Source organism: Xiphophorus hellerii, chromosome 8 (genome assembly GCF_003331165.1).
Source record: "Xiphophorus hellerii strain 12219 chromosome 8, Xiphophorus_hellerii-4.1, whole genome shotgun sequence".
NCBI classification, from domain to species: domain Eukaryota; kingdom Metazoa; phylum Chordata; class Actinopteri; order Cyprinodontiformes; family Poeciliidae; genus Xiphophorus; species Xiphophorus hellerii.
Window position 1 is genome coordinate 26,564,371 of NC_045679.1, and position 11,398 is coordinate 26,575,768.

At 41.1% G+C, this 11,398-nt stretch overlaps 1 protein-coding gene and 1 long non-coding RNA gene across 6 annotated transcripts in view; both read left to right on the forward strand.

The window, feature by feature from the left end:
* camk2b2 (calcium/calmodulin-dependent protein kinase (CaM kinase) II beta 2) overlaps positions 1–4,891 on the forward strand; it is a 54,882-nt gene extending 49,991 nt beyond the window's left edge. For all 5 annotated transcript variants that reach the window (XM_032569679.1, XM_032569681.1, XM_032569678.1 and 2 more), the window contains 3 exons: positions 2,753–2,847; positions 2,926–3,162; positions 3,732–4,891. In XM_032569679.1, the coding sequence (XP_032425570.1) occupies positions 2,753–2,847; positions 2,926–3,161 (331 nt within the window). In that variant the 3' untranslated portion in view covers position 3,162; positions 3,732–4,891. The remainder of the gene's footprint in view (positions 1–2,752; positions 2,848–2,925; positions 3,163–3,731) is intronic.
* Positions 4,892–6,300: 1,409 nt separating this feature from the next.
* LOC116723810 (uncharacterized) lies at positions 6,301–8,043 on the forward strand. Its single transcript, XR_004340044.1, has 2 exons — positions 6,301–7,911; positions 7,963–8,043. It is a non-coding gene; the product is annotated as an uncharacterized LOC116723810 (long non-coding RNA).
* Positions 8,044–11,398: the final 3,355 nt, after the last annotated feature.

The following is an 11,398-nucleotide window of genomic DNA, read 5'->3' on the forward strand; positions in this document are numbered from 1 at the left end:
AATTTCTAAGTGTAAAAACCTGCCTAGCTTTTTCTAAGTAAATGTCGCTCAATATTATTTTCAGTGTGAGCTCAAACTTTTTTTTTTTTCATGCCAGAAGTTTATTTCTGATGAGAAATGTGAAAGTAGTATCAGTTTAAAAAAGGTCTCTGCTTCATTCATGTTTTGTTAAAACAATTTCATGGCGAACATTTTTTATACCATTCTCAATATGGCATTTTGCCAGCCGACCAGCTTTCTGTATGTTTCCACTGGCATTTTGAGGATTTGTCCTTGGTGAGGAGCTCCAAGTCTTTCAGTTTGGAAGGGCTCTTTGCCATCACCCTAATCCAGGGGTGGGCAACTCCAGGCCTCGAGGGCCGGTCTCCTGCAACTTTTAGATGTATCTCTACTTCAACACACCTGAGTCAAATAATGAGGTCATTAGTAGGACTCTGGAGAACTTGACTGCACTTGGGAGGTGATTCAGCTGTTGGCTTCAGGTGTGTTGAACCAGGGAGACATCTAAGAGTTACAGGACACCGGCCCTCGAGGACCAGGATTACCCACCCCTGCCCTAATCCCACCAACTCCCTCCACAGGCTTTCTGGTACAGTCCAGGTGGAATTCCAACTCTTTATATATCTTAAGTTATATGTTTATATGTTAAGTTATATCAAAGTAGCTTGAAAAAGCTTCCCCACCTTTTACCTTTTTCAAGTCTTTTTCTAAAGAATCTTGAAGGAGGGAGACCGGATTATTGTGAAGTATACAGAAGCAAGTTGAAGTCAAAATTAAAGACAGCAAGGAGAAGTACAGGAAGAAGCCAGAGTGCAAGCTTCAGCGGATCAATATCAGAGATGTGTGGTTGGGGATGAAGAAGACCCCAGGCTTAAAGCAAAAGGAAGTTCAGATAGATGGATGCCTGGACAGAGCAGACGAACTGAACACATGCTTCAACAGGAACAAGCTCCTCCTCTTCTCCTGCCCCCAGCCACACAGGCACCCCACCATCCTCTGACCCATAGCTTTCTTCTCAAACCTCAGTTTGAGATGTTTCATCTTCCACTTCAGTCAGGGATCTTCTGCTTCCACAAGTTTGTCTTCAGTCACATCAAGAGATGCTCCCTTTGCCTCCTCCTCCCACTTTTCTGTATCTAGAAGTCAGGTGAGGAGGCAGCCGGAGAGACTGAACTGGAAAATGGCTGCAGGGCCGGATGGTGTCGGCCTCAGAGTCCTGAAATCCTGAAACTGCAGAGCAGCTCCGTGGGATTCTGCAACATCTATTCAACAATAGCTTGACTTAAGAGAAGGTTGTTGTGGAAGATATCCTGGCTGGTTCTGGTACTGAAGAAAACTCACCCTTCAGTCATCGGTGTCTACAGACCTGTTGTCCTGAGATCCCACATCATAATCGTCCTGGAGAGACTGTTACTGGCCAACCTAGAAAAGCAGACAAGCTCATATCAAGACCCCCTGCAGTTTACTTATCACCATGGAGATGGAGTTGAAGACGCCATCATACACCTGTTTCACCAAACCCACTGTCATCTGGACAAAGCATGCTACACTGCCAGGATCATGTTCTTTGATTTCATTTGAGGAACATTTCAGCCTGAATTGTTTTGTTTTTGAAACTCCAGAAGACAAGTGGAGACCCAATGACCTGGATCAATGACCAACTGAGGAGGAACAGCTCCCCTTATCTGAACATGGGTGGTGTTATTGGACTTCTGTGTCAGCCGTGGATCGCCCACAACAAACATCATGTTGAAGCATAAGCGTGTCCATATGTGCTCTTGGCACCAAGACGCTTTACGGTGCAGTTCAATGGTTGTTTCATTTGATCAGCGGACACATGTCTTGACATTCGGGTGATGAGATGGGATGAACTGTCAACTGATCACCACCTGATCACAACCACCTCCAGTGAGTTGACTCTGCTGGAGGAGGATGAATCAGACATACTGTGAGAATCTGTTGGGAATATCTTTTGGAGTCTCCTATTAGAAGGAGCTTTATCTCCCACCTCCAGCAAAATGTCAAACACATCCTGGTGATGGGTGGGGACATTGAGTCTAACTGGGTCATGTTCCATGCCTCCATGGTTGAGGCAACTGACCAGAACTATGCCTGCAAGGTGGTTGGTGCCTGTAGTGGCGACAACCTTGAAGTCACTGGTGGACACTCGCCAAGTTGAAGTTGGAGTCATATTGGGCCTGTTTGGCCTGTGGGACCCCTGAAGCACCCAATACCGGACACCGGTACCGGATCTCCGAGCGGAATGTAGATCGAGTGGCCAACAAGGCGAAAGCTCAGGCATGGAAGAAGTTTTGTGCAACCATGGAGAAAGACTTCCATATGGCTTTAAGGAGATTCTGATCCACCATTTGGCTTCTCAGGAGGAGGAAGCAGTTCACCATCAACCACATCTATGGTGAGGGTGGTGTGCTGATACCATCGACTTGAGATGTTATGGGTCAGTGGGCAGTCATTTTGAAGACCTCCTCAATCCTGCCATTGAGGAAGCGGAGTCTTGGGACGCTTGGTGACAATGTCACTCTAATCTCTGGTGCTGAAGTCAGAGAGGTGATTATAAAACTCTGGTGTAAAGTCTGAGCTTGATGTTATTTCCAGTTGTTGATTAAGTCTTAAGGTCTTAAGTTATAAGATTTCAACAAGTATAGTAGATTTTTGGAAGATGATTAATCGTTGATATTCCTTGCCATTTTCAGCTAAACCTGTTCTTTTTGTTTGTTTGTTTTTTTTGCAGGAAGATCTGTGACCCTGGTCTTACCTCGTTTGAGCCTGAGGGACTGGGAAATCTGGTAGAGGGCATGGACTTCCACAGATTTTACTTTGACAATCGTAAGATCACAGCTTAACGTTTTATCTCTTTCTTTCTGAACATCTACATCCTGACGCTGTGTTCCGTCCTTTCTTTAGTCCTTTCCAAAAACAGCAAACCCATCCACACCACCATCCTCAACCCTCACGTGCACATGATCGGAGAGGACGCGGCCTGCATTGCCTACATCCGCCTGACGCAGTTTGTAGACGGCCAAGGCCGTCCCCGCTCCAGCCAATCAGAGGAGACCAGAGTATGGCACCGCCGAGACAGCCGGTGGCAAAACGTGCACTTCCACTGCTCGGGAGCCCCTGCCGCGCCGCTGCAGGGATGAGGTACGCACAAATGGAAACCTCACATGCGGGACAGGTTGAACATCAACAAGTAGAGGCCACACGGCTCAATTCAAATGCCAGATTTAGCACATGCATAGTGGAAAAAACAAAAAACTCACGTTTTCCGATAAGAAGGTTTTGCGGTAGGATGAGGTGTTTTTTTGGGCATATCGAAATAAATGTATTTTGCAAAACTGTAATGGAATCGCTTTTTTCACATGAGTTATATGATCAACAGCTGGATGTTACTACTGATAAAAGCAACAAAGAAGGCGACAGGAAGTAGTACTAGGATGATGGTTTGTTTTTGTTTTGGGTTTTTTGCAGTTGCCTCCACCAGAGCTCTCACAGCATCACACAGTTTATAAAAAATTGTGTCATTTTAGCATGTTGAATCCATAACTCTGCTGTCAAATCACCGACTACAATTTCCCCAAAACGCTGCTTAAGTAACCACTCCCAAGTAGGCGGGGCTTGTTGCTCCAATGCTTGAATAAGACACTGACGTCTCCTTTGATTATCTTTAGCCGTCTCTTAATTAGTTGTTTCCTTCTCTTCCTCCCTTCCAGCCGGCCCGAGGAGACGTGACGCTGAAAGAACCGAGCCGACAATCCGAGACAAGGCTTCCGCTCTGAGAGAGACGTGCAGGTGGATGGAACGGTGGGGGAGGAGGTTGAGGCTTTCCGGGACGGGGGTTGTTCCCCCGGGCACTCTGCGCACCCACCTAGCGCTTCTCTCTCCACGACCACAGCAGACCCAACCAGACCTACACCCACAGCAGGGGGCGCAATATCAGCCGTGAGCAGGAAGCGCTGCCTGCCTGCGCCTCGTCTTCAGCTGGCCTGCATGCGGCCGAAACACCCAGACTGGACTTTTTCTCTCTCCTGCTCCCCGGCGATGCTTTGTCCTTCTCCGCTATTATACAGTTATGGATCTTGATGTTATTATGGCTGCAGTCTCTTGTTGTGCTCTTTCCACTATATGGAATATTTATTACCCATTTTAACCCCTTTCTTTCTTCTTTTTTTATGACAAGCATGACTACCTACCTGTGCTCTTAATATTATCGTGGCTGTTTTATTTATTTTTTTCTGTATGATTAAAACTGCCTGTGAAGCGAACAAACAGAGCTGACGTCTCTCGCAGAGAGAGACGTGTGGGTGTATTTAACTATGTGTTTTGTTACTAATTTATTGTTTTTAATCCTCTTTCTCTGGAGTGTTGTTGTTGACCCCAAAATGACGCCTCTGTGTGTCCCCCCGGACCCCCCCGGACCCTTCTGGACCCCTCCGAGCTGCTCTGTGAGACAGTGGAAACCCCATGCAGCATGCTACAGTATTCCCTGTTCTTGAAGATTTCCTCCATGTTTGACCTGCTGGACTGCAAGAAGCGGTTGAGATTTACACCCTCCCATTGCACATGTACTGTATATTTCCAGGTTTTGTTGTGCCGGTGTTTACTTGCATGATATTTCCAAGTTAATGCACCACTAAAATTGGCTGTTTCTGTGCATTTGGTTGAATTTTGTCTTCTATGGACTGATACTGCTGGTGAGCTTTAACCTGTTTCCTGGGCTGTGTAAGTGCAGGTCCTGTTCTAAGTTCAGCGTAGGAACAAAAAAATGGATGTAAGCTTTTTTCACTATTTCCTGGCTCCTGAACAGAGTAAGAATGGCTCTTTACTGTTTATTAAGCAAAAATAATAATAAAAATCCTCTCCTGGTTGAGTATTTTTGGTGTTTTAGATTCAAAGCAAATGTGACTGGAAAAAACTGTTTAAAGCCTAAAATAAGGATTGGGGCTGAAAGGATTAATCTGATTAATCGTGATGAATCGATTATTGAAATAATAGCCAACTAATTTAGTAATTGATCAATTAAGTGGAGTTTACAGACAAACCAAAACCCATCCATCCATCCGTCCATTTTCTTCCGCTTATCGGGTCAGTAATTAAGCTAAAAATTGTATTTAAGATACAAAAAATTTCTGTAAACATGTTCTATATAAAACTACTTAAGTGGCTGTTTTAGCTTCACCTGGTTCAAATTTTGTGAAAAAAATTTTGTTCTAATCTATCCAATTATTAATCACTTATTCCAAAAATTTAACAGCAGATTAAGTAAAAACAGCTGAACTTTTCAGAAGTATCTTTTCAGCTGCAGATGCATCTTTTGCTACACATGATCCACCGTTCACTAAAGGAATTCAAACGTTTGCTTATTTTAAAAAAACAACAAATTGAATTATTTGTCTACTTGTATCTTCGAATGAATTTCTACTATTGCATAAAAAAGCTTAAGTGGGTCAATACAAAATCGGCAGAATGTGCCAATTTTTAAAATCCGATTAATTGACCAATCGTCGGAATAATCAATAGAATAATCGATTACTGGAATAATAGTTGGAGCCCTTATAATGATGTTTGACTCCTAAAATAAATTGTTGCCTTTTCCAAAACAGACTGAAAGCTGCATTTTAATACTTTTTAGATTTTTCCTTCTGTATGTTACATGCAGTGCGTTGAATATCTGCCCCCCTCCTAGAACTTTGTCACATGTTGCTTTGTGTTTCTGTAAGCACTAATGAGAAATATAACACTACGTATAAAACTCATTCACCCAAATCCTGCCCTACATTCTGCGGATTAACACGTAATCCCAACTGACTGGTTCTTTTTCAGTAATGATTCCATAAAGATTTCATCAAAAATTCATAAGGATGAGATCAGACCAGGACAGAGGATGAAGCCCCGCCCACCTGGAACCCAAGAAGCTGCTAAACATGGCGGAGCAAGTGAAGTGGTAACAAATGGATTGATCAGGTTTTTAAGCACTGAGATTTTAGGGGGAATAACTTGGATATTTATTTATTTATTTCATTTAAATCTAGTTCCCTGATTTATTCACATGATTCCTTCTGAATGGAGACATTTCAGCCAACACAAAATTCGAAAATAACAACTTTTCAAACAATATGCAGCTTCTCAACTATTGAATCCTAATAGCAAATATATTAAAGCTGCAGTAGGTAACTTTTACAAAAAACATCTATTTTATTTTTTTTACATATTTGTTGAAACTGTCACTATTTGGTGACAGTGGGTTGTGAGACAAATAATCTGTGAAAAAGATCAAGCTCCTCTGCCTTCCCCCAGTGTTAGCTAGAAACAACCAATCAGAGGCAGGAGGCGGGTCTTAGCGCTGTCAATCAAGCCCATTTGAAAGGTGCCAGCTTTTCCAAGTCAGCAGAGCCTGTAGTGAATGCCACCGATGACACTGGATAAACGGTTTTCTTGTCATGGTGAGTTGCTTCTCCACCTTTAGCACATTTAGCAGTTTGTTCATTTGGATGATTGACAGCAATAAGAACCTCCTCTCGACTCTGCTTGGTTGTTTTTGACCAGAACTGCTGCATTCCTTCAGATGGCAGTAGTAGCTCATGGAGGAGGTGGAGGAACTCCATCTTTTCACAGATTATTAGTCTCATATCATACTGTCACAACATGGTGACAGTTTTAACAAATAGCCAAATACCCAGAGAAAAGTTACAGGTCTGGGTCATAGCTTAATAATCCTTTTTAGTGAGGAAAACATCTTCCTGGTAAAGGTTAAACAACATGTGAGTTCAACACAGATGCAAAGAGGATGTTTGGACATGCTATGCTGTTCTGTCATGGAATACTTTCTTTATTTAGTCTATTTATATATCTTTTATTCACATGAAATGTTTTATTATCCTTTCAAGGCAAACGGAGGCCATTCAGATCTAATTCTATAGAATCTAACAAGGTCCAAGTTAAGTTCAGATAATTCATTCAATTAAGTACGTTTCAATGTTAAAGTCAGACACGTGTAAGAAAAGCAACTGGAGGTAAACGTTTGGCTTGCTAGGCCTTCTTGCCCGACATCAACACAAATGAATTCTCAAACACACACAAACATACATGCAAATTCACAACTACACAGTCTGATTTACAAGTACTAAATATTTATGACCAACCCCTCCCTCGTCGTTCAACGTGGCTGTTATGTAATGAGAACATAGTAATAAATTCTTCATTCGCTTCTTAAATGAGGTGAATCTCAATTTAAGAAAATCCACATGTCTGAGAATGTGTTGCTTCAGTGTCAAGTCTGTGAATGCAGAGAAATAAATCATTAGCTCATGTAGCTAGTGCAGGTTAGTCCGGTCAGTGGTCACTGAGCAAAACAAAAAGTGACTGCCACTGGTTTTCTACCACAGCTCTTGAACATTTAAATTGGGGTTGCTGTCCCCGGATCCAAGGTCCAACTTCCAATTCAAAATCAAACAATTCTCACCAAATAATCAAGATGTCACACTAATTTAGAAGATGCATTATTGTGATGTAAATGTGACCAAAATGCACATATCAGAGAAGCCAGCTCTGTCTCGCAGAGAAGCATGTCCTTCTCTGCGAGGAAGCATGAAGCAGGGAAGCATGTCCTTGAGACAAATAACCTCGTCTCAAGGTTATTTTCAACAGCATTCTGCAGATGCTCAGCTTTTTATTAGCGTTCGTGCCATTTAGCCCACCCCAAAAAAAGCAACAGGACAGAACGGATTCCCTTTCTCTATCCAGGCCAAGGTTACAAAATTAGTTTTTTAATCAGATTGAGGGTCTCTGTGGAAGCCGGTCTCTCCTCTAATGTGGAGGACCGATTTATCTTGTGAAGCCGAGGCGTTGATGCTGATGAAAAAGATCTGATTGAAAGATTTTATTTTCCTCAAGGTCAGACAAGTAAAAGCAAAACCTACTGAGTATATGTTAAACAAAGCAAAGTTTTTAGCTTATTGTGCCATTTGTCAATATTAAAATGTCCTGTGATGTAATCAGTGTGTGAATAAAGAAACTGACCAAGTTCCTCTGTCTTTTATCTTGACTCGGCGTCACTGAGACATTTGTTTGTGAGTCACTTCTTGGAATCATTTCTTGTCCGTATTTAATGTCACCTTCTCCTCAACGCGCCGCGGTGACTTTTCAGCGTTTCAGATCGAGTTACTGGACAAGGTGACATTTTCTTGCCACATGCGAAGATTTTCGTTTTATTTTAAGTCACATTTGATTTGTGTTTTATGAAGGTGACAAAGACAACGTCCTGAGAAAAATGATTATTTTTTCTGTAAAAATTAAAAATGATTAAAAAAAAATAATTATTTAGGCCATTACTTAGGAAGGTAACAATAAATAAGTGTAGATACACATTCTTCGTTTCACTTCAGTTCAATTCAACAATACTATATTACTCCCATGCACAAACTGTTTAACTACAGTCAAAAATACACAAAATATTATAAGAGGTTCATAGTGGCGAGACAAGTTCTTTAAACTTTCAGCACACGTTAAGTAGATAGTGGTGCAATAAACGTTGGGATCAAACCATTAGGATAATTCTGAAAACAGTTTAATTGTACTTTCATGGGGTCAGTTGTCATCCAGCTGGAGAGAGTAAAACACTCTCCTTCTGTTTTCCTCTACAGCAGTCCAGCTCATCCTATCAATGCAGAGGAACTGACACAGTAACAATATTCCACGTAAATATTACATCACACTGCAGAATCCTGTGTTGACACTTTCACTTATTTCACACGAGGGATCTGCATTCGGCACAGTTTAATGATTACTCTGAGTGCTTCCTGAGTCAATGTGAGGGTCGTTACCTTGTGTTCTCATGTAGCCAAAGCCAGGAGGACAAAGGTCGACATTTATTGCTCCGCTCTGGGTGTAGCGGTGAATAAAGTGAGGCCGCCTGTCAATGAACCTGAACGTCCAAATGGACTTGATGTGAAAGTACAACAGGTCACACATCAGTCAGGGTGTCTTATCTGGAGAGCGTGCAGGATTGAATCAGCAAAAGTCCATTTGTTTTGGAAGCTTACCTCCTCTCTCTGCTCGTGAAATTATATTTTAAACGGAACTCTTGCAAAGCAAAATACATTATTGCTGCCGGTCCAATAATCAGACATGCTGTATGAAACGGCTGCCAGCGGTAAATCATAAGTGACATAGAGAGTAGCCGTAGCGATTGTTTTTCAGGACATAGAATGGACGGGAGAAAAAATGTCCAAAGTATTCCATCCTGCACTAGGCAGCACCAGAAACAATAGAAGGCATAAATAATGTGGGGTGGTCAGGATTTTTCAAAAGGGGGCCATAAGGCCCCCGCCCCTCTAGGGTGCGCCTTTGGTCGTTCTTACTTAGAGATAATCTAACATACCCCACAGATCTATTGATACAGCTGAAATTTGGTTTTACATTTTGACATGCTACAAATATCTCAAGCGTATAGATGAGCATCTCTAAATATCAAGTTGTGGCAATTAGATGGAGGGCTGGACTTTGTCTAGACCACAAAAGAATATCTTATGATATTTGGGTGATAACAAAGATGTTTAAGTATTGATATTTTTCTTGTTGTTTATTTTTATTCATTAGGTTTTATCTTATTTTCTTCAGTCCTATGGGTATTATACATTTTTTTGTGTTTAGCTCGTTTAGGAATGTGTTCCTAAACACATGGTTCTTTTGGATTTGGTTCTCTTAGAACAGTGTTGTTTTTCTCTCCTCTGATTTTTTGTCTCATACATCTGTTATTCACCTTCCCTCACCTGATTTAATATCATTTTCTTCTCATCCCTCGTTATTTAAACTTGCTGGTTTTTATGTCCATCATTGGTTCCTTCTGTGACACTAGCTACGTTTCCAATACAAGCTTGCGTAAAACTTTGTCAATATTTTTGCAAATGTTGAAGAAAAAAAAAACAAAAATTTTGCAATTGCAGAGTTTCCATTAAATAAGAAATGCAATTAAAATCACATGTGAATAAGTTGTTTTTTAATTATTTTTTATAATAAAACATGCTGCTCCATCATCCTCCAATTACTTCCTGGCGTCTTCTTCTTCTTCGTGGTTTTCGCTAGCGGCAACATCCGGTTGTTGATCATGTGACGTGTGTTTCTACTGCAGTTTGGCGAAGATGACAATTTTTCAGCCGAAAAACAACCTCATCCTAGCGCCAAAACTTTGTATCGAAAAAAGAGAGGTTTGTGTCCATTAAGCAAATTTATTTTCGAATTGTCATAATGCACAATTGGATCAATGGAAATGCAGCTACTATTTGTTTCCTCATTTTCCAGTCTGTGTTTTGGTCCTGCTTCCACCCCACCAACCACGACAGACTGTGATCTGATCTAAGCTCGTGTGTTTAGCGTCGTTGTCCAGCTCTATCTTTCACATGTTTTGTAACCTCCTAACAATAGTTGTCTTCAAATATTCCTTTACTGCTGCTGAGAAGAATAGGCAAGGCAAGGCAACTTTATTTATATAGCACCTTTCAGCCAAAGACAATTCAAAGTGCTTGTACAAAAAAGCACTTTGGTTAGTCACAGAATGATGCTGCCACCACTTTGTTTCAAGTGGAAAGGTGCAAAGTTTTTTCCTCCACAGATATTTTGTATGTAGATGTTTAATTTTGGTCTCATGTGATCATAACGCCTCATCTGAGATGTTTGCTCTGTTTCCCACCTAACGTTTCACTCCTCCATAAAAGCCAGATGTTTGCGGTGAATGTCTAATACTTATTCAGTCTATCTTTTTAAGCTGCGAATCTCTGCAGTTTTTTCCCAGTTTCCATGTGTCTCTTGGCTGTTTTTTGTTTTTGTTTTGTTTTTTTATCATTAATGCCTTATGCCCTGTATAGACTTTAAAGACCAATAGGTTCATGTCTTAAGACAAAATATTTTGAAATCGCAAAGACTTATCAAAATTAGCCTCCAAAAAATGCAGGCAGGTATCAACAACACATTTGATGAAAAGTTAAATATTCACTAACTTATTTCATTTATCACCGCTAATATTCCCCATTTAGTAGAGTTTAGTTTCCTGCCTGAATACCAACATACTAAGTCTAATGTTGGAAGTCGGGCTTTTTGCTTTTTTCCCTGCAGCTCAAAGACCCAAGCGCTTCGCTTCTTAAGAAATGACTGGAATGTGTTTCACCGAACTGTTGTCTTCCTGCCTGTCAACCTCTCGTATTACAAAGACTTTGTTTGCATCTCAGCTGGGGTTTGTTGACAAAACACTAACTTCATTATAATACACATTAGCATGAAAATGACCGGCACAAGGATGCAAAATTCCAGGAGATGGTCTTTGTTCATTTCCAAACTGAGGTTTCTCTAAAGCATTTTGGAAAACACATGTCTAATTGTAATGAGA